A 26793-nucleotide genomic window follows, 5' to 3' on the forward strand; every position below is an offset into this window, starting at 1 on the left:
ACCTGGCTGCTCTTAAGGCTCCCGGCACGGGTGGAACCTCCTCTCGGGATTGGGAGCCCAGGTTATTGAGCCTTCTCAAGACTTCTGTTACCTGTACTTAGGGGGAGAAAACGGCAGATGCAGACAGAGAACTGTGGTCACTTCTCCAGGCAACAGAAATTGCCGTTACCTCTGTGACTCCAGGAAGGCCGGTGAAGAAATGACACACGTAGCAACCGGAGACAGTGGTGTAATGGGCTGGCTGAAGATGGGTACTTTCTGTAGTGCTGAAAGGTTTTTTTTTATTCTACCCTCACTCCCATGTAAACAAGTGCGGTAGAATCAGAATTACAGTAAGAGGAACCATTTATTGAGTGCCCTGAGCCAGGCTGTCCCAAGTTTTCACATACCTTATCACATTGCATCCTTATAGCAACCTGATAACTTTAGTACTTGTCTTACCAACTTTTTTAAAAATAGGGAAGTGGGGGGTTACTTGCTCAATGTCACAGAGATAATTGGTAACATAGCTGTTTTTTTTTTTTAATATTATTTACATAGTTGAGAGGAATGTGTGCCCTTCTGGGCCTCTGTTTAGGTGGGAAGGATCGAAGTATGGTGGAAGGTGGGTGGGATAAATGTTTCAAATAATTTTTTTTCCTCCTGTGTCTGGTTATGGGAATGGGGCAGGGACTGCACTTAGCTGTCAAACTATATCAGCACCCAGAGATGGGAGGCAGTCATTTGATGATGCTTTAAAAGACCCCCAGTATGGGGAAGAATGTTCCACGGGTGTTACTTGAGTAGTTTTGAAGTTCAGAGATGTTGTCAGCTTCTTTGCACCAGGGTTGAGAAAATCTTTCCAAGGTCTGTTGGTTGACCAAGTCCACCTCAATACATCCACAGACAGACCCAAACACTTACTGCTTAGCCTGACCAGCAGAGTTGTCCCACCTGTTCTGCCCTCCAACTGCTGACATCCTCTGCTAACCTAGATGACATAGCTGGGTTTTGGACCCAGGCATTCTGACTGCTTCTTTACAAGTTTCTTGACATTCTCAAATGTGCCACATTCTTTTGACTCAGAAGGCCATCTCTTCTGTCATGGGGTTCTAAGCTCTCCTACCGCTTCTAACACACTGGCAGCATCAGAGAACATTGAAAGATCCTGACTTCCAAGGCTCTTGGGACCCTGAAATGTCAGCCGAATGCTGTGGAACTTTCTCTTTGGTCTCCGGCTCCTGATGCAGCAGTCAGAAGAGCAACCCTGCCATCTGCTGTCAGTGTTGCTGCTGCGTGGGTTGGCCCCAAGCCCGTGACGCTGGCCTTGGCCCTGTCCGGGAGGTGTTTACTTGTTTGTCTAGTTGATCTCTAAGGAAGCAGTCTGCCAGCAGTTCACTGAGGCTGGCTGTTGGACATGGGGCTGGGATCTGCCTGACAGAGGAAGGAAGGACAGACCCCTGGACCTTCCTCTGCTTGTGCCAAGAGACTCCAAGACTCTAACACTAGGAAGTGGCAACAGTGGGTGGCCTCCAGTGTGTATTATTCCTGCTTTTTGGGAAGAGAGACCTAGAGCCACACAACTCTACATCTGCATCCAGAGCTGCGGTAGAAAGATGGAGAGGGTTGAGGCCCAGGGGTAGGCAGTTGGTGTTTATTAAGCGTTGTATTAGGAGATTCTCTTAGATTATCTATTTCAGTCCTCACTGTAAGGATTCTGTAAGCTCTACTTGTTTATTTGAGAGGCAGAACAACAGAGTGGGGAGACACAGAGAGGAAGCGAGGGAAAGAGAAATTTCAATCTGCTGATTCACTCCTCAAAAGATTGCAACAGTCAGGCCTGAGCCAAGCTGAAGCTGGGAGCCAGAAACTCCATCCTGGTCTCCCACGTGGATGACAGGGGCTCAAGTACTTGAAGTATTTTCTGCTGCCTTCCCAGGCACATCAGTAGGAAGCTAGGACTTGAACTGGGATATCATATTGCAAGGTGTGGCTTAATCCACTGTGCCATAGTGCTGGCCACCATAGCTCCCGTTTTACTACAAAACAAGTTCCAGAAAATTAGAGCAATCAGTCTAGGGGCATAAAATTGACATCTCAGCTGAGATCTCTCCAGCTTCTAAAAAGCCCCTCTTTATCCCAGGAACGAACGGTAGAATTGGACTCAGGAACCCAGATCTAAGTCTTCACAGAGCCAGGCAAGCTGGAACAGTGGACGAGTTCCTTGGCTCCTGTGAGCCTCTGTTTTTTTTATCTGGAAAGTGGGGCAGACATCATTCACTTCATGAAGAAGTTGTGAGGCTGCTGCAAGTGGTGGGTGGCAGAGCACTCTGAAGGCACAAGATTGGTATCATGTGAAGGGTTAATGTAGCAGCAAATCTTGGCATTACGCTGCTTACATTAACCATCCACATATCATTACAAGCATCTTTGGCTCCGTTCTGACCCCCAGCACTATTGGGGATACAGCATTGACATGCCAGCCTGTCCCACAAGCCCTGGCTGCTTGAGACAGCTGGAAACAGGGAGTGACTTGGAGCATTTGTAACAGTGGCCTCCACTCTTGAGTTCTGGCTCTCGGAAACCACCTCCCCTTAGTAATGTTCCAAATGTTGTCAGTTTTGTCCACCAGCTGCTCTTCAGTCTTCATCTTATATGACACCTCACACCCCCCCCCCCCACAGCAGCACTAGAAATACAGGTTGACCATCCATAACCCCCCAAAAATCTCAAAACTAAAATGCTCCAAAATCTGGAATTTTTTATGCGTCAATGTGATGCCACAGTGGACGATTTTACACTCGAGCTCATGAGAGAAGTTGCAGTTAACTACTGTGCATGCGTGGTGGAAGGCCGTGCCGAAGGCCTGCGTGCCTGTGGGAAACCCAGGGTAAGTTTCTGACCCCTGGTTTTTTTTTTGTTTGTTTTGTTTTTTAAGATTTATTTTTTTTATTACAAAGTCAGATATACAGAGAGAGGAGGAGAGACAGAGAGGAAGATCCTCCGTCCGATGATTCACTCCCCAAGTGAGCCGCAATGGGCCGATGCGCGCCGATCCAATGCCGGGAACCAGGAACCACCTCCAGGTCTCCCATGCGGGCGCAGTGTCCCAATGCATTGGGCCGTCCTCGACCGCTTTCCCAGGCCACAAGCAGGGAGCTGGGTGGGAAGTGGAGCTGCCGGGATCAGAAACGGCGCCCATATGGGATCCCGGGGCGTTCAAGGCGAGGACTCTAGCCGCTAGGCCACGCCGCCGGGCCCTCTGACCCCTGGTTTTGGCCTGGCCCAGGAAGGCAGGCATTGGTGCAGTGGCATAGCTAGTTAAGCCCCAGCCTGCAGTGCCAGCATCCCACATGGGTGCTGATTCAGATCTCAGCTGTTCTACTCCCAATCCAGCTGTCTGTTGCTGTGCCTAGGAGAGCAGCAGAGGACAGCCCCTGCACTTGTTTGGCTCCTGGCTTCAGTTCGGCTCAGCTCCAGCCGTTGCAGTCATCTGGGGAGTGAACCAGTGGATGGATAATCTTTCTCTGTCTCTTCTTCTCTCTGTAAATCTGACTTTTCAAGAAAAGTAAATCTTTTTCTTAAAAAATGGATTTATTTTTATTGAAAAAGCAGATCAGATTTGTGGAGAGAGAGAGGAAGATCTGGCATCTGTTGATTTACTCCCCAAATGGCCACAACAGCCGAAGCTAAGCCAATCTGGAACCAGGGGACAGGAATTCCCTCCGGGTCTCCCATGCAGGTGCAGGGTCCCAAGGCTTTGGGTCATCCTCCGGTGCTTTCCCAGGCCACAAACAGGGAGCTGGATGGGAAGTGGAGCACCTACAATGGGATCCCGGTGCTTACAAAGTAATGATTCAGCCAATGAGCCATCGCATTGTGTCCCTTAATATATTTGATAATGTGAATATTCTGGAATCCAAAGATCCATCTGAAACCTGAAAACCCTTCTGGTCACATCCATATTCGATAAGAGGTATTCAACTTAGAAATGTAAAGTGCATCAGAGTTTGGAAGCAGGCTGCTTGGGCTCACGTCCCAGCTGCTTTGCCTCAGTTTCCTCATCTTAGAGAAAGTGCAATGGCTCCCACCTCCAAGGCCTTGATGCAGATCAAAGCTGCTCCAGTGGTCACAGTGGCTCAGGCCCTTCAGATGTTAGCATTTGTGATGAGTGTCTGGCACCCCTTGGTTTCTGTGACATTCCACCGTCCGCACCTCTCTGGTCTTTCCAGTTTGTTCATTCCCTCCTCCCCCCTCCTCTGAGATGTTGTCTTTCCTCCAGGTGCATCATCTGTTTTCACCCCAGGCCATGTCAGGTGCACCCCAACTTCCATTGTCTTCTACTCGCAGATAACCCTGGAGTCAGTCCCTCTAGCCCTGACCTTTCCCTCTAGACCTATTTATTCTCTATTCTCTCTCTCTCTCTCTTTATGTATTTTTATTAGAAAGGCAGATCCGGTATATGGAGAGAAGGAGAAACAGAAAGAGATTCCATCCACTCTTTCACTCCCCAAATGCCTACAATGGGCAGAGCTGAGCAGATCCAGTCTAAAGCTGGGAGTTTTTTCTGGGTCTTCCATGTCGGTGCAGGGCCCCAAGGCTTTGAGCCATCTTCCACTGCTTTCCCAGGCTACAACCACTGCTTTCCCAGGCTACAAGCAGGGCTACAAGCAGGCTACAGATGGGAAGTGTGGCATTGTGGACATGAGCCGGCACCCATTTAGGATGCTGACACTTAAAAGTGGAGAATTAGCACGTTGAGCCATTGCACTGGCACCTAAACCCTTATATTCAGTTTAGCATGTGCATTTGAATGTCTTCTGGACACCTGCGGCTCAGCAGAACTTTGTCTCCATCCCTCCATCCCCACGCCAGCTATGCTCCCATCGCAACCTAATGTTGAATAAACATCCATCCCTGCCACCCTAAACCCCAGGAGTCTTTGGTACCACTTCTTCCTCATCCTCAGTAGCCAAGCTGATCAGTTTTGCTCTCTACATTTTGTGTGTGTGTGTGTGTATATATATATATATATATATAAAAGATTTATTTTTTTGATATATTTTTTATTTTGAAGTTTGAATTATGTGGTACAATTTTGTATAGACTGGGATTCCCCCGCAAACTCCCACCCCCGAAAGATCCCCATTTTACTACAATGGTGTAGTCCTTTATAAGTAATCATAATTCTGTCAGTCTCTTATTAAAGTGTACCCTGACATTGTTGGTACAATGTCAGACGGTCCAGCATCCCATTGTCTATACATGTCCAACAGTTTTGCATCCCTGCTTCGAGACTAAAGATGGATTCCCAAAGATTTATTTTTATTGGAAAGTCAGACATGCAGAGAGGAGGAGAGACAGGAAGATCTTCCATCTGCTGCTTCATTCCTCAAGCGGCTGCAATGGCTGGAACTGTATCAGCCTGAAGCCAGGAGCCCAGAGCTTCTTCCGGGTCTCCCAAATGGGCGCAGAGTCCCAAGGCCTTGGGCTGTCCGCAACTGCTTTCCCAGGCCATAAGCAGGGAGCTGGATGGGAAGCGAGTGCTGCCAGGATAAAACCAGCGGCCATTTGGGATCCCAACGCTTGCAAGGTGAGGACTTTAGCTGCTAGGCTACTGCGCCAGGCCCTACATTATATTTTGAATGCATTTCTTCCTTTTCTTTTGTCCCCCCCTCGCTGCCCCTCTGTCCTGTTCCAAGCTACCATCATCTCTCCCTGCACAGACGCAATGCAGCTCTCAATCCATTATCTGCAGAGCAGCTGGAGGGAGTGATCTTTAAAACACAAGATCTGACCACATCACACTCTGTCGTCTCCTTCCTTAAACACAGCTTTCCGGTGTTCTTGGATACAGACCAAGATCTTTAACGTGGCTCCCCGCAACGTCTGGCCTGCAGCCCTGTCTGCAGAGCCTTCTGCTTCCCACCCCCCTCATTTCCCCTAGGGCTTAAAACACAAAGTGAAGGACTTTGTTCATGCTGCGCCCTCTATCAAGAATGCCCACCACTCTCTTTTTGCCCCATCACTTCCTGCTCGGGGAAACGGTGCCTCCTCACTTCTCAAGAATAAGTCGGGGCCTCCCTATTTTTTGTGTTCATAGATGTTTCCTTTGGAACCCTTTCTGTAGTTTTAATCTCACATCTGTTCTTGTAATCACCTGAGATGACATCTGGAGACCTCTGCCAGTCAGCACAACACGGTCAGAGTCCATGGGGCTTGCTGCCTCTTACGTCACCGCTAAACACATCATCACCGTTGGAGGTCAAATGAATTACCAGAAATAGCCGAGAACTATGATGTAAGTTGGTAGGGGGCTTTCCCTGCCCTCCTGCACTCCCACCCCCACATCCTTCCCTTAGCAATTCCTGTGGCTAAAGTTACTGGAAATGGCAGAGAGGAATCGGCTACAGACATTGATTAGGTTGTTTGGAGAACATTGCCTGCAAGTGTGACGATAAGAAGTCACAGCTCTTTTGTCTTCTATCCCCAGAGGAACCTCAGCACACTGAGGAGAATCCTGAGAGGTGGGCGGGAGTCCTGTCCACACCAGGTGATGTACTTTTCTGTAGGCACAGTCCTAGCAGGAACACATCCTGAGGCCTGGAGACCTCTGGAGGGATGCGGGTGAGCTCAGCTGCTCCAGCACCAACTTCACTGCCTCCAGGTTGTGCAGTCCTCTCCATGATCGCTCATTTCCCTCCAGCCCAAACTGACGAGCCGTTGTTCTGCAAATTGAAAAGGTTCAATCCCAATCATTAGTGTTTTGGTTTTGTTTGGGTTTGGTCTTTGACAGATAGCAGGAGCTGAAGATGTCCACTGATGAATAGAGTTGAGTGTAGAATCATTGCCCAGTGTCTTAGATTCATAGGTCTAAGTGGGTAGTTTGTTGGAGGCGGGACCTGTCTTCTGTCTTCTGTGGGTTTAAGTAACTTGGGTTACCTGTAGTGAAAGTGGACCCGTATAGTAGCTCAGAGCATGAGTTAGAACCATTGAAATCCCAGTCCCGTCATTTGTTAACTGAGCACCTAGGCGAGTCACATATCCTTTCCGTGCCTGGTTTCCTCATCTGTACAATGGAGACACTAATGTACCACTTACTTGCTGGTGTTGTGCGAGGGGTGATGGGCAAAGTCGTGTGTGGTCCCGGGAACGAGGACCCTGCAGAGAGTGCACACTTGCAGGTGTCAGCCATTTGTTATTAGCTGCCAAGGATGCACATGTCTCCCAGAGCTGATTTTTTTTTTCAAAGATATATTGATTTTATTGGAAAGAGAGAAAGAACTTCCATCCACTGGTTCACTCCCCAAGTGACTGCAACAGCTGGAGCTGAGCTGATCCAAAGCCAGGAATCAGGAACTTCTTCTAGGTCTCCCACGTGGGTGCAGAGTCCCAAGGACTTGGGTCATCGTTTACTGCTTTCCCAGGCCACAAGCAGATAGCTGAAAGGGAAGTGGAGCAGCTGGGACATGAACTTGCACCCATATGGGATCCCAGCAAATACAAGGCGAGGACTTTAGTCACTACTACGCTACCACACCAGGCCCTGAATTGTTATTAAATAGGGATGGCCAATTGTCCCACTTACCTAGAATAATAATTTTTTTTTTCAGTTAAAATTTAGTTTGAAATCCAAGATAGCAGATAGTAAGTCATCACCAGCAAAATTCAGAGTGAAAAGTGGGACAGAACTGGAGGCGTGTCGTGTCTGGATGGAAGGGCCCATTGGCCCTGTTCACAGAAGGGAGCTCTTTGTTGTGGGCAGGGCTAACTGGGCGGACTCACCATGAGGTTTCTCTCCATGACTGCTCCTTTGCCTCTCCTTCAGCTCCAGGCTCCCTGAGAAACTTGCTGATGCCAAATGCAGCTTCCTGGGATTTTAGACAGCAGGAAGGATCTGGAAGAGTAACACTTGGCTGCATACACAATGTCTGTCACCAGCTTGTCACTAGACATGGGGCTGATTAAATCCTTAGGCCGGAATCGTCACAGCATGCCTGCCCTTCTCTAGATATTATGAAGACTTGTTTCTGGAGCAACAGATCAAAAGCAGGACCCAGAGATGGGGCAGACACCAGGAGGCCAGCCCAGGAGACCTCCCATGTGGCCAGCGCCCCCACTCTTTCTCTGTCCACACCCTCTTTCCTCATGGTTTCTTGCCACATTGACCTGATGGATGGTTTTTGTTTGTTTGTTTTTAACAAGGATGAAATTGAAGCCCGCAGAAGTGTAGTGGCTTGCCCAAGATCACACAGCAAATTAATTGTTGACCTGGGCAAGTTTTCAGGTCTCTGCCAGGCAAGACCTAGTGTTTTTAGTTTGTTTTATTTTATTGTTTTCCCCCAACAGACACTGGCTGGCGAAGAATTATTATTCTATGTACAGAACACTCACTGATGTACATTTAAACCCCACCCAGTTCAGTAGCAAGTTCGTTAGGCTTTTTCTTTTTCCAGCTTGACAGTGAGTGTCAGAGTTGGGATCCAAAACATCGTTCCTTCGTGACAATAAACTCATCGTGTCCATCATTGTTCTTGGTCCTGGAAGCTCCCACCAGTTTGGCCACAGCCCCCTTTTGTCTTCTGAGTTAACCCACATGAAGGCCACATTGGCACAGGTCTTCCCGTAAACCAATATTTCCCAGGCTGGCCCTTCCCTTTGATAATGCAGTAGGGAACCCCCAAATTACAACACAGGCCAGGGAGGAAGCTGGGATTCATGTTGTATGCAATCGAGACCAGCTAAGCCTCCTTGAACAATGTGATGGTGTCGACCCCTCAAAAAACAGGTGAGGTACAGCAGCTTTCTTCCCAGCCAACCAGCTCTGCTGCTTCTCTCTGCTGTGTTCTTATGGGGCCAACTGAAAGCAGTTGAATAGCTGGTGGTATAAGACCTGAGTGAGCTTTTGAGTCTGGGGAGGATGGAGGCACTTGCAGCTGCAACCGTGGCCAGCCCTGGGCTGTGTTCGATGATGAGTCAGGCCCTTCTGGGATGGAAGTTCTGTGCAGCTGTTATTTTCTCAACCAGGATTTGCCACCTCCTACTCCTTCATGTCAACGGGGGGGGGGTGTCTTTCCTTCTAGCAGTTTCCCCCCCAGTACAGCCAGAAAAATGTCCATGTGGCTGCAGCATATGATGCCCAATGTCAGATGTTCAGTTTTCTAATAGTAGTGCCATGGAGCAATAGTGTGTGACTGTCCCCTAGAGGTCGTTAGTCACATCGGTATGTGCCTCAAGCCCATACAGACAAGACCACTTAGCTGTTAAAATGAAGAAGTCAGGGTAGGCACTGCAGAACAGTGGGCTAAGCCGCTGCTTGCCATGCCTGCATCCCATATTGGAGTGTCAGTTCGTACCCTGGCTGCCTTGCTTTTGGTTCAACTTGCTGTTGACGCACCTGGGAAGGCAGCAGAAAGTGACCCAAGTCCTGGACCCCTGCTACCCATGGTAGAGCCCAGGCTAGCTTCTGGGTTCAACCTGGCTTTAGCCTGGCCTACACCTGCTATTGTGGTACTCCTTTGAGGAATAAACCAGCAGATGGGAAATTCTCTCATTTTCCTCATGTTCCTCTCTCTCTTTATTCCTCTGTTGTTCTGCCTTTCAAATAAATAAAAATAAAGTAAAATGAGGGCCCAGTGCAATGATTCAGTAGCTAAATCCTTGCCTTGCATGCGCTGGGATACCATATGGGTGCCAGTTCGTGTCCCAGCTACTCCACTTCCCTTCCAGCTCCCTGCATGTGGGCTGGAAAGGCAGTGGAGAATGGCCCAAAGCCTTGGGACCCTGCATCCACATGGGAGACCCAGAAGAAAACTCCTGGCTCCTAGGTTAAGATTGGTGCAGCTCTAGCTGTTGCAGTCACTTGGGGAGTGAACCAGCAGATGGAAGATCTTTCTCTCTGTTTCCCCTTCTCTCTATAAATCTACATTTCCAATAAAAAATAAAGAAATTTAAAAAATAATAAAGTAAAATGAGAAGGTCAGTAGAGACATGGCCCTAAGACAAAGGCATAGCGTAGCTGCTGTTTGTCAACATTAGTTGGCCAATAAACATCACAGAAAAATAGACACAGCCAGCTGTAGACTTGTGGCACAGGTGTCCATCAGGAGCTGACCTAGCGGCAGCTAAGGACCGGTATCTTCTTTGGTGTTTCTGACTTTGTGAGACTTTGTGTACTATTCTTTGGGGGGATTAGTGCAAGGGGAAGGGACACCTCTGCTTAAATATCACTGATAACTCCTTGCTGCCCATGGGGCAACTTTGAGCCTAGCAGGCTCAGTCTTTTGTGAGTTGTACCTGCTTGTTCCCACCATCCCAGGCTCCTCTGTTCGCTACCCACCATGTGCCCTGCTTGTAGCTAACCGAGCTGCTCAGTGTTCCGTGGGCATGCCAGGCTCTGTAATGCCCCACTGCGTTTGCACCTGTTGTTCCCTCAGGGTGAAATGTCTCTCATCTTCCTGGCACACAGCCTGTGAAGAGTCAGCCGACACTCCCACTCCCGTGGAAGAGTCCCCTACGATCTCCCTCAGCCCCTCTTTCCCCAGACGTCTTCCCTGTTGGTGTTCTCCACATGCCTTGGTCATAACCTGCCAGTGTGTACACATGTAGCAGCACTGTTGGGGCAAGGTATCACAGAGCGTCATCTAGTTGGTCTTTGTTCCCCTAGAGCTTAGCAGAGTGCACATAGTGTCTGCTTCGGAGTGGGGGCAATGATGACCCTCTGGACAACTGAACAGAGTCCTTCCGTATCCATCTCCGTGCTCTGCAGTCTTCTCCTGGGCAAAAACTTTCCTTCTGAGTTGAGGGATGGAATCAAAATCTCTGTCTGTAAGGGTCACACCTCGAGCCTTGGATCGTCAAATCCCAGCACCTCGGCGGACGGCCCTCGGCAGCTGCAGGAGCCCGCCGTGCCGTAGCTTGTCTTGTGGCTTCCTCCCCCTGCAAACACTAGGATGCCTTCTCCCCACTTAAGACGGGCACACTAACAAATGATCTTTCTCCATGCCACCCACCACGACCAAAATAACCCTGAGCATGTCGTGCCAGACGGGAACGAAGGTGGTTTTCTTCTGTGTTGGCAGTCGTGTTCTGTTCAGACCTTCCTGACGATGCCCGGTAGTGGTTTTTCATCAGCTGTGCTGCTCTCATGGGTAGCACTCTCAGAGAAACACCAGCTGTTTCTGAAATCGGCTGATGCCATCCCTTTGTGTTTGTTTGTTTTAGACTTGGTTTTCATTCCAGAGGGAGTGGCTTAATAGAATGACTTTTGTCTTCTAGAATCACCCTTTTGTCTCACACCTCGAACCCGGCTCCAGTGTCACTGAGTAAAGAGAGGCAGGTGCTGTGATGCCAGGAGGGTGAAGGTCTCCAGTAGTAACAAAATGCTGGTCACCAAACACTTTTTTTTTTTAATGAAACCGCTTCCAGAATAAAAAAGGTGAACAGCCTACCTTTGCATTCATTTCCTCGTTTTATAGCGGGGAATAATAGTAATCTCTCCTGCCTGCTTCTCAGGGTTACTAGGAAAATGCAATGAAATCAAATGATAAGGCACTTAAGAAGGAAAAAAGCAGTGGTTAGCAGTTTCAGTGAGCATCAGAAACACTTGGAGCTTGATAAAATTGCAAACTTTTTTTTTTTTTAAAGATTTATTTCTTTGGGCCCGGCGTGATGGCCTAGCGGCTAAAATCCTCACCTTGAACGTGCCAGGATCCCATATGGGCGCCAGCTTGTGTCCCAGCGGACCGACTTCCCATCCAGCTCCCTGCTTGTGGCCTGGGAAAGCAGTGGAGGACAGTTCAAAGTCTTGGGACCCTGTATCCACGTGGGAGACATGGAGGAGGCTCCTGGCTCCTGGCTCCTGGCTTTGAATTGGCTCAGCTCTGGCTATTGCAGCCACTTGGGGAGTGAGTCAGCAGACGGAAGATGATCCTGTTTGTCTCTTCTCCTTTTTGTATATCTTTCCAATAAAAAATAAATAAATATTAAAGAAAAAGATTTTTTTTCATGGGAAAGGCAGATTTACAGAGACAAGGAGAGACAGAGACATCTATCTGTTGGTTCACTCCCCAAATGACTACAGTGGCTAGAGCTAAGCTGACTCAAAGCCAGCAGCCTTTTCCAGGTTTGCCACACAGGTACAGGGCCCCAAGGCTTTGGGCCTGCTTTCCCAGGCTCTAAGCATGGATGTCAAGTATAACAGCCAGTCACACATTGGTGCCCATGTGGAATGCTAACAGTGCAGGTAGAGGGATAGCCTGTTGAGCTATCACACTGGTTGTAAACACTCTTTTGTGAATATATATATATATATATATACTTTAAAATGCTTTAAAATGTGTTTTGTTTGAGAGACATGTTTCCTAACCACTGGCTTATTGCTTCTGTGGGAACTGGGAACTCCTTCCAGGTCTCCCACCTTGGGTGGTAGTGACCCAACCACTTGAACTACTCCCTCTCCTCCTCCAGATGCAGACCAGCAGGAAGCTGGATTCAGAAGCAGAGCCAAGACTCGAACCCAAGAACTCAGATACGGGACACCATATATCCCTCCATGCACCTTAACCACCACACCAGACGCCTGTCCCGTGACATACACATGCCCAGCCCTGTTCTCTGATTCTGCTGTCCCTGCAGCAAACAGGGTCCCAGAAGCTGCCTTTTCAGCTGGCGGACAAGAGGATCTAACGCTTCTGGTTTTCGGCCACACTTTCAGAAATACTGTGATAAATCAAACCACCAAGTATAAAATGGTTATTGGAGGCAGGTTTAGTGTGTTGGGCCCGGAGTCCAAAGGCTTCAGTGAAATCCCAGCTCTGCCAATTTCTAGACCTGTGACCTTGAACAATAAGTAACCTCCTCAGTTAACCCCTGGTTCCTTCATGTTCCAAGGAGTTGACAGCCCCAGCCTCACAGGATTATGGAAGTTGAGTGAGACCGCATAATAAGCATTCCTACTTTGGTCCTTCATGCACGGAACTCGGAGTTAAACATCCACTGCTTCTAAAACATGAGGTCACAATAACAGGTCCCAGGCAAGAGATAATGTTTGGCACCCATAATTTTTTTTTTGGTTCCCCTCAAGATTTATTTATTTATTTTGAAAGTCAGAGTTACAGAGAGGGAGAGACAGAGATTTTTCATCTGCTGGTTAACTCTCTAGATGCCACAACAGCTGGCACTGGGCCAGGCTGCAGTCAGGAGCCAGGAGCATTACCCAGTCCTCCCACATTGGTGACAGGGGCCCACATACTTGTGCTGTCTTCCTCTGCTTTTCCCAGGCCAGGTAGCAGGGTGCTGGAATGCAAGTGGAGCAGCTGGGACATGACCCAACATCCGTCCATGTGCAATGGCTGCAGTGTTAGCCCCCTTAGATATCATGGAAAGAGAAAAGATTAGAATTTGTAAAGTAAGATTTACAGAGAAGAGGAGAGACAAAGAAGATCATTCATCCGCTGGTTCACTCCCCAAGTAGCCACAACAGCTGGTGCTGAGCTGATTGAGCCAATGTTGGCTTCCTGAAGAAGCCAGGAGCTTCTGCCGGGTCTGCCACACAGGTGCAGGGTCCCAAGGCTTTGGGCTGTCCTCCACTGCTTTCCCAGGCCACAAGCAGGGAGCTGGATGAGAAGGGAAGTGGGGCCATCAGGATTAGAACCGGTGCCCATATTGGATCCTGGTGTATCCAAAGTGGGTACTTGAGCCATTAGGCTGTTGCACCAGGCCCTGCTCGTGAACTTTTGAAGTGTGTATGAAGAGCCAAAAGCCCAAGACTATGAGGGTGTTCAGATTTTCGGATTATTTCCCAGTATACTGAAAAGAGGGAAAAAAATGTGTTAGTACATTTGTTAAATTCGCCATTAGTAACTTAGGAGAAGCTATGGAGAATGAAACTACTCACGCTGCTCAGTGCCAAGTGTGTCACGTACCAGGCGCTGGAAATCTTATCAGTAAAACAAAGAATGGGAAATAGTCATGTTTTCAAAAAGGAAGAAAAAGAGATCCTGGAAAAAAGTACATTGAATGACCTTTCTGATTTGACTTCTTTGCAAAGTTCTGCGCAAATGACGACACAGCTGAGCTTCTCTCTAGGCTCCAGTCTTGGTGAATGAGTGGCTAATTAGACTGGACTCCTTGTTCTCTCTGGCTCACTCGTCACCAGACTCTACTTGTGTCTCTACAGGGCATTTGACATTAAATCGTAGGAGGGGAAATCCTGAAAAAAAAAAATCAGACGCAAGCTCTCAACATTCCCAGTAAGATTCCTAAATGCCTTGATGAAGGATTGTGTGGAGGTGAAGGCATGCAATTGGAGGTCAGCAAACCCTGCTCTTGACCTCAGCTCCTGTACTTCTCAGCAGCGTCAGCTTGGATTAATTACCTAGCATCTCCAGGCTCCCCTCCCACTGCCTGCGCCATGGGTATTCTTGAGAAGTTGTTACAGGGACTAAAGTTAGATAACAACTAGAAAAGCCCTGGGTAACGTGACAGTGTTTTATAAACATTTGTTGTTTCCTGGGATGATAGACATGCATGATGGACGTCCTGAATCACGTCTTTACTTCTTTGATCAAGCATCTGTGCATACCTGCCCACTCATAGTGTGATCGGACAGTAGATAGGATACGGGCACAGAGCCTTTCCTGTGTGAGTTGCACTGGGGGTCACAACCAAGGGGTCCCTCTCAGAGGAGAGTGAATGCCCTGTTGAGGATGAGCCTGGAGTCGGAATGACCAGAGAACCACTGGCTGGAGAGCTGGGAGGCTGGGAAGTAACCTAAGAGAGCAGAGGGTAGGATTGTTCCTGGGGACAGCTTTACATGGCAAAGTCAGGAAGTGGAGCGGGGCAGGAGGTGGCCAGAGCACTCGCCTGGGAAGCTGAAGCCAGAGCCCCGGGGTCCTGAGTGTTTCCACTTGAAGTTCTTGCTGTTGGAAAAAGTGTGAGGTGGTGTTTACTCTAAGGGACTTCTTTTTAAAAGATGTATGTATTTATCTGAAAGGCAGTTAGAGAGGAGGAGAGACAAACCCATCTGTCATTCACTAGTTCACCGCTAGTTGGTCACAGTGGCCAGGGCTGAGCCAAGAGTGCAGAACTGCTTCTACATTAGGAGCTAGATAGAAAGAAAAGCAGCTGGGTCTCAAAAACCATATATGGAATGCTGGCATCACAGGCAGAGGCTTCACTCACTATACCACATGGGACTTCTTTTTCTTCTACATTTATCACTTGAAAAAGCAGCATCTCAGGGATGGACATAGACAGTTAAAAACACTGCTTTTGGGACACTTGCATTCCATAGTAAACAGACCTCAGGTTCAATTCCCAGCTCCACTATTGAATCTAGCTTCCTGCCAGTGCACGCCCTTAGCAGCACCAGATGACAGGGACCCAGGTGGTTGGTTCCCTGTCATCCACCAGGGAGATCTAGATCAAGTTCCTGGCCCTCAGCTCCTGCCTGGGCTGCTCAGCTGTTGTCGACTGTTGAAGAGTGAACCTGCAGAGATGGTAGATTTCTGTCAGTCTCTGTCAATCTCTCTGGCTTTCAAACAAACAAATCAAATAAATAAATAACTTTTTTTTTTTAATTGAAGTTTTAGGCGTCCCCATTCTGGTGCAGTGGAGTAAGCCACTGACTGCAGCATCCCATCAGTGCTGGTTCAAGTCTTGGCTATTCCACTTTTGATCTGGCTCCATGTTGTACATAGGAAAGCAGTGGAGGATGGTTCAGATACTTGGGCCCCCTGTCATCCCATGGGGAGACCCAGATGGGCTTTTTGACAGTTGGCTCCACCTGGTCCAGCCTATCATTAACAGCCATTTGGACCCCTGAATCCTTGTTGGAGAACTAGACAGAGTTCCCGGCTCCTGGCTCCTGCCTAGCCCAGCCCCAGACATGGAGGCCATTCAGGGAGTAAGCCAGCAGGTGGAAGAACTCTCCATATATAACATCATGCTGCCTTTCAAATAAATAAATAAATAAATAAATAAATAAATAAATAAATAAATGCCTACAACAGCCAGGGCTGGGCCAGATCGAGGCTTGTACCTGGAAACTCAATCTACATGGGTGGCAGGAACCCAAGTTCTTGTTTATAGGGTGCAGCATTAGCAGGAAGCTGGAACTGGGAACAGAGCCAAACCTAGGCACTTCTATATAGAAACTTAAGTGTCCACTCAGCACCTGTCTCCGAGGCTGGCATCTGCCCCTGGACAGTTTCTGTTTCAGTGCTTGGGATCTACCTCATGGGTTTTTTTTTTGTCCTAAACAGCAGATTCACATCCTATTGTATAGCTGTGTGGTTGTATTTGGCCCACCTCCCTTTAGAGACAATGGATTATTCCCGATCTTTCTGTGTGAAGCTATGCTACACTGAACACACATCTGTACAATGGTTAGATATTCCTCGGGGCAAAAATTTGCAACAGTGAAATGGCTGAGACTGTCCTTTTTAGAAAGACTAAACATAGCAGGCTACTGCTGCTGTCCCTACCACTTGAAAAGCGGAAGGGAGGGTGGTGAGATGAGGGGTGGCCGAGCTCACCTTTCAGACGGAGCTTGCCTCCCTGACTGAGTCCTCCCTGCCAACAGAGGGCCTCACATGAACACAGCCACACTGACCAGCAATGCAACCAGAGCCGCTGCCTTCAGAGGCTAGGGTGATTCATCAACCGGCCACTTCTCACCACCCCAGAGGCCACCGTGCCGCCAAGGCCCCACGCCTCGGCTGGTTCCGAGCCCGCCAGGTTTCCAAAGCTTATGAAATCTGCAGGAGATTAGCACCTCTCCTGCCATTTTTATCCTGACCGGGGCTGCCAGTTCAAGGATCCCCGCAGTTCACCTCTGGCAGCCGTAAATGCTTGAGACCTCTGCCATATGCTTGGGGAACCCAGAAGAGCAGTCTGCCATCCAGGGCATCCATTTCTAAGGGCAGGAAGGGACTAGCGTAGGGGATTAGGTGGGTTGGGAAATATACCCTCCAGCTTGTGACTTCACCTCTCAGTTCTGGATGGTGAAGTTGACCTGGAGGAACCGCACACTTGGGTCTAAGCAGCCAGCGGCTTATCACATGTGGCGATCAATCCTTCAGAGGTTCCTCCTGGAGTCTGGATTTATAGGGGTCAAGTGGATTCCACCTGGGCGGAGCTTCCGTTTCAGCTTGGGACACAGGGAGAAGGTTTGCTCCTCTTCCGGGAAGCAGGGAGGGGGTGGTGAGGGGGTGAGGTTGGGTGAGGTTGGGTTGTAGTTCTCAAGGCATTGCAAACTCTTCTCCCTTAGTCCTCCAGCCAGCCACCCACCACGTCCCTTTGTGAGGGGAGTTGGAGGTGGGGGTGCAGAGAAGAGAACGCCCCAGCCTCCTGCTCGCATTCCTAGACACCGACTCACTGTGCCCGCCGCCACTGGAACAGCAGAGCTGTGTGAAATGTCAAGAGGAGTTATGCTCACAGGTCCCCCAGCCCCCGGTCACTCTGTGGCTTGCCTTTTCTTCCCCATCTGCAACTGCGTTCATCAGATGGAAACCAGAGGATGCAATTAGAAGATTATTTGCTAGTTCCAGACCAATTCAGGACTAATTTTGGGGTGGGGGGCGTGGATGGGCGCTCCTTCTTGCCTGATCAAATTGCAGAAAACCCGAACTTGTGTGTGTGTGTAAGAGAGAGTTCTGTGGCTAGACAAGAGCTCTCTCTGATCTGCAAACAGGCAAACCCGTTGTATATTGTCCATCCCCTGGTGGTGGTTCCCCCTCTGTCTCACACACACACACACACACACACACCACCCATTCCACCTCCCTCTGTGGCTTCCAGGCCAGGATCCTGATCCCCCCTCAAAGCTGACTCAAGAATAAAACTCAGCTTTGAGATGCAAGGCAAACTGAGGCCACCTTTGCATGTAGCAGCCTCATGGAGCTGGACAGGGTTGAACCTGGAAGTTCTTTTAGACACCTAACCAAGGCCCAGACAGAGGCAGGGACATGCTCAAAGGCCTCCTCATAACCCGTGGTAGTTGTAACAATAGTCTTAATGATATTAACAGCTAACATTTATCAACCCCTAATGTGTTCCAGACTCTGTGCCAAGGGCTTACGCGCAGCAGCGCAGTGTCGCATTCAAACCCAGACAGTCTGGCTGCAGGCCCAGACCAAGCTCCAGTAGAGCATGGTGGAGCTCAGGCCATACTGTCTAGTTGAAGTTCACGTCTTCCTTACACAACTCACAGGGCGACCTCAGGCAAGCAATTGGCCTCTGTTAACTTCACCTGCTCCCAGGGCTGCTGAGTTAGTGTGGGCAAAATTCAGGCCTACATGGAGTGCCACAGGCGCAGCGTGAGCACCCGCATGGTGCTGGCTCCCCCCTCAGCCACCTCTGGGGCTTGAGCGAGGTGCCTGGGTTGGCCACGGTTGGATATGTTTGTTCTTCATCGTTAGAAAGGCTGAGTTCTGTGGCTGTTAAGCACAGAAGTTGTGGGCAAACTGTAGCCCTCTGCCTGTCTTTATATAGCCTGTGATTTTTTATTTTTTCTCTTTTTACATTTTTAAAGGATTGTGACAGTGGGCGTGGGACACGAAAGCATGTGTGCTCCCACGTGGAAATGAAATGGAATTTACATTTCGTTTTATTGAAACACAGTCGTGAGCATTTGCATTTTACGCTTTTGCACCGTTCGGGCACAGTGGGGTCGCTGCAATAAGGAATTTGTTTTGTGGTCCCTGACAGGCACGGGGTCATAACCCCTCCTCCAGAATCAGGCTTAGTGGCTGTGAAGCCCAACCTTGCCACTCACCAGCCGTCTGTCTTTAGGCAAGTGGACTTGGAACCTCAGTTGCCTCCTCTGGAAAATGGGAATGCTAGCATCCAATCCAGATAGTAGCAGTTTAAATGTGCTAGATAGGAGCAGGCATGTCGCATGGTGGTTGAGACTCTCACAGTCTCATCCCATGGGGCAGACCCAGCTCCTCCACTTCTGAACCACCTTCCTCCTAACACACTCAGGGAGGCAGCAGAGGATGGCTCAAGCACTTGGGTTCCCACCACCCACACCCACATGGGAGACCCAAATTAAGTTCTAGATTCTCGGTTTTAGCTTGACGCAGCCCAAGCCGCAGTGGGCATTTGGACAATGAGACCCATCAGATGGAAGAGTTCTTGCCTGTGTCTCTGCCTTCTAGATCAAGTAGAAAGAAAAACAAAAACAAGAGGATGATAACAAGCACTTAACACAGGGCTCAGAACATATTAAGTGCTAAGTAAAATGATAGCTTATGAATGAACAAGACACAAACCTGATCTCATCACATGCATTGACGTCCCTGTGCATAATTGGAGGATGGGAAAAGGCTCCCTTTGGCACTCATCACCGACATTTCTGCCATGGTTTGCCATGAGAGCAGCTACAAGGTGACTTCTGACTCTTCATAGTGGGGAGGGCTGTGTGCATGATGAACAGCAGCCAGAGTCGGTGGTGTTTCTCCCAGTCTCCTGCAGCAGCTCCCTGCAGGCAAGGAGATGCGGCACTTTTTCGTGGTAGGCGCCGACTCGGCCTTCCTCACAGCCAGGGTTCCTTGAGCGGGCTTCCATCTGGGCCTGGCGCTGTGGCCTAGTGGCTGAATTCCTCACCTTGCACATGTCAGGAGCCCATATGGGTGCTGGTTCTAATCCCTGCTGCTCCACTTCCCATCCAGCTTCCTGCCTGTGGCCTGGGAAAGCAGTTGAGGACAGCCCAAAAACCATGGGACCCTGCACCCGTGTGGGAGACCCGGAGGAAACTCCTGGCCTCAGATTGGCTCAGCTCCGGCCATTGCGACCGCTTGGGGAGTGAATCAGCAGATGGAAAATCTTCCTCTGTGAATCTCTCTCTCTCTGTAGATCTGCCTTTCCAATAAAAATAAGTAAATCTTTTTTAAAAGGGGTGGGGGCAACCTAGGCTCCATTCTGTTTGTAGACGAAAACTTTGAAGCTGTAGCTCTGGAGTCATGCGATCCTACATTTAAACTCCAGCCCTAGGAGGCAAGCATCTGGTGTAGCAGTTTAGTCGTCCCCATGGCACACCAGCATCTCAATCGGAGTGCCTGGTTCCAGCCCTAGCACCTTCACTTCCAATCCAGCTTCCTGCTAATGTGCATCCTGGGAGGCTGCAGGTGATGGTCAAGTTACCTTGAGTCCTTGCTACCCATGGGGGAGACTCAGCCTGACTTCCTGGCTCCTGGCTTCAAGCTGATCCACAGCTATCATCTATGAACCAGAAGGTTGAAGATCCTTTGCAATAAAATGAAAATAAATTAATAATAAATCAGTTCTGGCCCTGCCACTGAGCAACTTTTTGACTCTGGCATGACTTACATGATCTCTCTGCCTGCAGTCTTTCCCACATGGAGATGGGAGTAGTAGTCTAGCACATTTCCATGTAACCTTGTATCCTCAGCTGCAGCTCATTAGTGGCAGCCACAAACGGCCAGCTCTTGGGAGCGGAGGGAGGTGACGAGCAGAGCCGCCTAGGCACGGCAGATGCCAGGTGGCATCTTTGGGGACGGGTCTCTGCACCTGGCTCTCTCCTATCAGACATCCCATGCCTTTGAGTTGGGGGTGTGTGGCTGTGCCTGGAGCTGGTATCTGTGCTTCTGCACATCTGAGCAGTTACTGCCCTAGGCGGCTCCTCAGGCTGGGGATGTTGGGAATCAGGTGCTCTCTGCCTCTCTTGCCTGCCCTGCTCCGGAGCCCAGCCTGGGGCGGGGGCGATGGACAAGCCAGCAGTCCGGGCCCCAGTTATTGTCTGTGGCGCCTGCCTGCAGCCTTGCTCCGGCCCAGCTCCACCCCTTTGCCTGCAAGGTCTATTTCCTAACAGCTGCTCCAACCACACACCTCGGTTCCGCGAGGAGCCCCTCCTCTTCCTCCCTCCCTCCCTCCCTCATTCAGGGGTGGGACTGAGAAGAAGGCTAACTTGACAGCAGTGCCTCTTTCTTAGCTAGTCACCAGCCTCAGCCTAAGAACGCCTCTGTGTGTGTTTGTGTGTGGGGGTAGCCTCCGCAGAGAGGTGGTTCTCCCGCAGTCCCTGGGTGGCGGAGGAGCCGGCCGGAGCTGCCAAGAAACAAACGGGCAGGAGCCGGGGCCAGCCATGAGCCCCTGCAAGAATCTGCCGGGGAGCGAGTGGCCTGGAGTCCTCTCGCTCCTCTGGCTCCGGAGGGAGAGGTGAGCTCCCGGCAGCCTGCCTGCCTGCCTGCCCGCCCACCCACAGCTAGAGGTGTCGAGGAGCCCTGCTGGGCCTGTCATGGTGGCCGCCTGCAGCCTGGCCGAGGCACTCCCAGACGGGTTTGCAGCTGAGCCTGTGTGTCTGGTGCGGGAAGAAGATGGGGAGTTACTTGTCTGTCCCCGCGTACTTCACCTCCAGGGACCCCTTTCGGTGAGTTGCTGCTCTCTCTCCCCGTCTCCTGGAATCTGCCTCTCACCCTTCACCTCTCCCCCTCAGCCAAGCAGTTCTACCAGGCACATCAGGCCTGGGACAGGCTCCCCAACTAGGTCCTGGAAAACAGTGAGGTGAGGGGTATGGGTGACTCTTCTCCCCTCCCCAGGCACATCTGGAGGGCCCTCCAAAAGATGCACCCCAACGTTGTGTGTTCTTGCTGTTACTGCTTTTGGGGGGCGGGGCGGCAGAACACAAGTAAGGCGCCCTCCTACCAGCTCTTACTTACCTGCGGGCCATGCCGCCTGCCCAGGAATTTGTCCCAACAAGCAGGACGGGCAGGTTCTGCCAAACCGTGGAAGACCTGGGTGTGGGTCGCCTGGTACACAGTAGGTCTCCTATCAATGTTCTCTTAATGGCAGGCACCTTAGCTTCTGACCCTAAAGGGTTTCTGGGCTCCCAGGTGAGCATGTTTGGGATGTTTAAGGGGGGCAGCGCTTGTGAGTCCCAAGACATTATCAGAGTGTGGTTGAGGTGCTGGGAGAGGGGGTGGGGTTGTCTGTCTGCGGGAAGTACTGGAACTTCCCACCTGTGACCTGGCTTTCTTTGCTCACCTGCCCCAGGGGGTTTCTGGCCCTCTGGGTCCCCTTCTGGGGTGGAGCTTATAGTTATTCTTTGGGAGCAGTCTGTCGTCCCAAGGGCCACCTCCACCAGCTCAGAGGTCGCCCAGCACAGCTCTCCATTGCTGCTACTGGGATGCCTGCTCAGGTGGCCAGCCCTGGGCAAAAAAAAAAAAAGAATACCATGTGGTTTCTGGGAATGGCTGGCTCCTGATGAGTGGTGGGAAAGCCTCTGAACTGAGAGCAGGGAAGGGAGCGGGCGTCCATGCTGCTGACTCGGCCAGGCATTTTATCCTTTAATCTCTCCACAGCCTAGAGAGATTATAGATCCCCATTTTACAGATAGGCAACCGGTTTCAACAGAACCAACACGTGAGGTCTCCCTGGCCTGACTCTTTGAGTTTTCTCTCATCACTCGGCAGGGAACAGGGAGGGGGTTGCACCTTCCCTTCCCCCAGAATGTTTCTTCTCTGGTTTGGTTTTCATTTCTGAACTGAGAGCAGAAATGGGGACAGTTGACTGAAGAGCCAGTGGAGGGAGGGAGGTTTTAACCACGTGGGGTCAAGATGCCAGGTGTTGAAGCAGTGTGCCCCCATCACCATGCCTCCCCCTGGTTCAGGTTCTCAATTCCTGTTTCTCTTATTTCTGGGACAGGCAGCTTGTGGGAAAGGGTTATTCCTTTAAGGATCCAGCCACACTGTATCCCCTTTTAATCTTCTGAGGACAGCACACAACCTTTTTGGGTGGGGATGGGGCCGGGGGTGGGTAGAGTATGGTAGCCACTGAACTCTCAATCTTGCCAGGCCACCAGCATCGCCACTCCTGATCCTGCCATCTTTCCTCTCTTTGTGCCCCAGCCCCTCTGGTGAACCTGGTGACCTCCTCACCCTCACCCCCCATTAGCTCTGTTTGCCCAGCTGGAGTCTGGGGGCTACTGACTGGTTGACTTAGTCTTAGTCCCTTCTCCCCTCCCCCAAGTATGAGGCCACATTCCTAAAGGCCCTTCTGATGAGATAGCCTAAGCCGTAGGCCCTAGGGGCTCCGTGCCGCAGGGAAGGGACCACCCAGACCTGTAGTCTCCCAGGCATTGGTCTGAATCACTGGCTAGTCCCAAGGGAAAAAGAAAAAAAAAAAAGAGCCACTTACACTGCTGGCGCCTTGTCCCCTGCCTGACCAGGTGCCTGTGCCATCTCTGGGGCCTCAGTGGCCTCCCACTGGAGACTGTCAGGGCTACTGAATGGGGTGGAGTGGAGGGGCGCTCGCCAGATTCCGTGAAACAAATGAAGTCTTTGAGCCCCAGGCCCTTGGGAGAGAGAGTAGAAAGTCCACACAGGAGTTCTGGAGCTGTGGTTGTAAGGAAAAGTGACGCAACCAGATTCCACGGGGACATGATCAGGCGTGACCGTGTGAGGGAGGGAAGAGGGACCAGGGAGTAATGAATGTAATTTCTGTGCCCGACACACCCCTGCCCAACAAGCCATGCTCCTCTGCAGGAGAGTCCCTCTGCACTGTCCCCTTTCCGCTGCCCCTGCCATTGACATGTGGGGGCGGCACGAGATCACAGATGCATTCCCAAGGAAGAAAACACCTCAAGTTGAAATTTACAAACACACACATACACACACAAAGGCAAATGAGGGAATGGCTTTCGTCACATGCCCTGATTGACTGAGCTTGGTTTTTACGCATCATCTCAGAAGGGAAACAAGTGCATCTTTGTACTTTAAAACAGCCCATGTTTAAAGAGAGAAAAAAAATATTCTTAGTCCTGCCCGGCTCTAGCGATGGCCCTTGGCAGCCACCTTGGGTCCTCTGGGATGCTTTTCTTCTCATCTGAAACCTAAACAATCTGGTCCTCATCCTCGGGGGCACTGAAGCTCTCCCCTCCTCCCCCAGCCCCGCCACCCCCCCCCCCAAGAACGGAAGCCCTATCTTTAACTGCAGCATGACTAGCCTCGAATGACTTGAAACTCCAGCCTTCCCGGCTTTGGGTTGGAACTGAGTCAACACACTCTGGTAACATTTATTTCTTGCTGATCAGGGAGGCTCATTATCTGTTGGGTGATTTTTTTTTTAAATAGGATAACAACAGATTCTGTAATAATTACAGCTTCATTGACAAGCTGTTTGAATCTGCAGGATCTACAAGGAGGTGCAGTAATAATCAAGGGATCTTAGATGGTTAAAAGGCGGGGCTGTGGTGAGCCAGGGAGTCCCTAGGTCCCTCTCACATTCATCCTTTAGGGCCCTGGAGCGGGGCAGTTCATCCCAGCCCTGGCGCGCCTAGGCTATGGAAGAGGGTGAGAAGTAGAAGAAGCTATGGTACATCTGGGCATTCACACCAGGCGAGGCTGAGGTTGAACATGTAGCCCGCACTGCCACCGGAAAACTGGTATAAATCCACTGTGGCCATGGCCACTTCCCTCAGGCCTGTGAGGTGGCAGATTCACCTGTAAACATCTGATCTGAAAAGAACTAAGGTGTGCGTCGGGGCAGGCCTCATCTGGCTTGTCCCAGCGGGAAGCCTTGCCTGCTTATTCTCACCCATGATGACTGCACAGTCTACATCCCCAGGGACAGAAATCTGCTAGAATGAATTGAATTATTTTTTTTAAAGATTTATTTATTTTTATTGCAAAGTCAGATATACAGAGAGGAAAAGAAACAGAGAGGATAATCTTCTGTCCAATGATTCACTCCCCAAGTGACCACAAAGGCTGGAGCTGCTGCACCAATCTGAAGCCAGGAGCCAGGAGCCTCTTCCAGGTCTCCCACACAGGTGCAGGGTCCCGATTGCTTTCCCAGGCCACAAGCAGGGAGCTGGATGGGAAGCAGAGCTGCCAGGATTAGAACTGGTGCCCATATGGGATCCCGGCGTGTTCAACGCAAGGACTTTAGCCGCTAGGCTACTGCGCTGGGCCCTAGAGTGTATTGACTTCTAATTGATAAAATAAATGGACCCGTTTAGGACAGTCCTTCTCTACTAACTCACTTGGGTTCTGTACCAACTAACAGGGCAGTTTTGCACAGGCCTGGAAGGCAAAGTCAAGTCAGGGAGGACAGAAAAGGAATTCGGGCTGGTCTTCCCCCCTGGGAGCCAGCCATCCTTTGAATCATGAGTGCATGATTTAATTCTTCCAAACCCATCAGATTTTGCCATTAATTGTGTACAGGTTCAGAGTCACCAAGTCCCTGGCTGAGGTGACAGGTGAACAATGGAGGTTGTCTGTGAGAATCTCTCCGTGAACCCCAACGGACCCGTTTGATCTGAGCTCAGGGGGATCACCAGGGTTCTGTCCTCTTTGCCTCTATGTAGGCGCTCAGGGAAGAGGAGTCTGGGAGGTTGTCTGCAGGCCACAGTCTCCATGGCTTCCAGGGGATGAGCCCAGAACACCTGGGCTGAGCCTCTTGGGAGGCCAGCTCTACTGCCTCCCAGCAGGTGTGCCCTCCAGTAGGCAGTCATGCCATCGGGCCAACAGCCTGAGCAGATGGATTTTAGCTTTCACTGGAAACTGAAAAAATCTAAAGCTTGGAGTGGGGAAGAACCCCCCTCCTTGACCTGGAGAAGAACATTCAGTAGCCATGGCCTCTGAGAATCTTGAGGGGGGGGCGTAGGCGTTGTTGTTGTAGAGTGGTACCTTCCATTTGTACAACATGTTCTGAATTATTAAAGGAACAGACCATCAGGGGACAGTGCTGTAGAACGAGTGACAGGGAAGGGGAAGAGTGAACTGTGCTGTGTAATTCTCTGTCTGGAAGTTAAAGGAGAAACATGGCTGAGCGGTTGCACCTGAAAGAACTTTGCCTTCTGCCGTCAGGTGTCCTGGCTTCCTGAATTTCACAGATGAGAAGCCTCCTCACAGCCGAGGTGCTGTGTCCCTCCAGGGATGTAGGCAGTGGAGATGGCTTCCTCACCACCCATTCTTACGTCCAGAGTTTCCATCATTTAGATTTGAGCAGCTTTGCAAGCAACTTAACCTAGGATTCTGCTTTTTCAATCTTCTGGTCTTGAAAACTAGAGTAAACTTACTACCTTACGTGTTTATGGTCAGATTAAAGATAAGACAGCTGACACGGTGCCTGGAATATAGTTGGTATCCAAGCAACAGTCACTGTTAAGTGGCTCAGCTAGAATGCCAAAACCTGTCTTGACAGCTTCTCCAGTGACCTGAGGACACACAGCCATCCCTCTTGTTTTGTCCTTCTTGTTCCTCAGAGGCATCTGCGGCTGCAGCTCTGGCCACATACAGGGCTGGCCAAGCCCCCCAAAGGCATCCCTTGACTCAGATACACGTGTGTGTGGATAATGCCACTCCCCGGCCGAGTGTTCTTCCCAAACAGGCCGGTACGGCCGTCTCGACACGGCTGTCTCCTGCATGCCTGTACTCGTTTCTCTCCCCGCTCCCCTTCTTGGGCCTGGCCAGGGCTACTTGCAGTGAACAAAAGCAGGATATTGGCAATAGAAAGGAGGGTGTGTTCTGGTGCTCCCATGCCCTGCAGCGTACATACCATTGTGAAGGCGTCACGGAGCCCAGGCCTGCAGTGGTCGGTGCAGACAACGACGTCTGCACCAACTTTACTACTGCTCTCCAGAAGCTGGGATGTGGTGACCAGGAACCACAGAACACTTGTCTTCTCACCCAGGCTTGCCGGTTCTTGCTGTTTCTGTGATTTTCCTATTTGGAGACACGGGCCAAGTCAGCCAGCAGTACATGGGGTACCACCTCTGTCCTCTGGGACCACACTGGGTAGTGAACATGCTTACTCAGACACCGCATCAGAAGGTAGGAGGCTAGAAGGAAG

General features: G+C 50.3%; 1 protein-coding gene and 1 long non-coding RNA gene across 5 annotated transcripts in view; both read left to right on the forward strand.

The window, feature by feature from the left end:
* Positions 1-26793, forward strand: part of LOC101532959 (E3 ubiquitin-protein ligase RNF185) — a 107339-nt gene that overhangs the window by 57052 nt on the left and 23494 nt on the right. Inside the window, exon 1 of one of the 4 annotated variants that reach the window (XM_058656889.1) lies at positions 20886-21370. The exons of the other annotated variants lie outside the window; for them this stretch is intronic. Within the exon in view, the coding sequence (XP_058512872.1) occupies positions 21318-21370 (53 nt within the window). The 5' untranslated portion in view covers positions 20886-21317. Of the gene's footprint in view, positions 1-20885; positions 21371-26793 lie in introns of those variants that run through there. 4 annotated transcript variants of the gene reach the window in all.
* On the forward strand, positions 525-17610 carry LOC131478293 (uncharacterized). Its single transcript, XR_009244401.1, has 2 exons — positions 525-1323; positions 17260-17610. It is a non-coding gene; the product is annotated as an uncharacterized LOC131478293 (long non-coding RNA).

The sequence above is a fragment of the Ochotona princeps genome, chromosome 29, assembly GCF_030435755.1.
Source record: "Ochotona princeps isolate mOchPri1 chromosome 29, mOchPri1.hap1, whole genome shotgun sequence".
Taxonomy (NCBI): Eukaryota; Metazoa; Chordata; class Mammalia; order Lagomorpha; family Ochotonidae; genus Ochotona; species Ochotona princeps.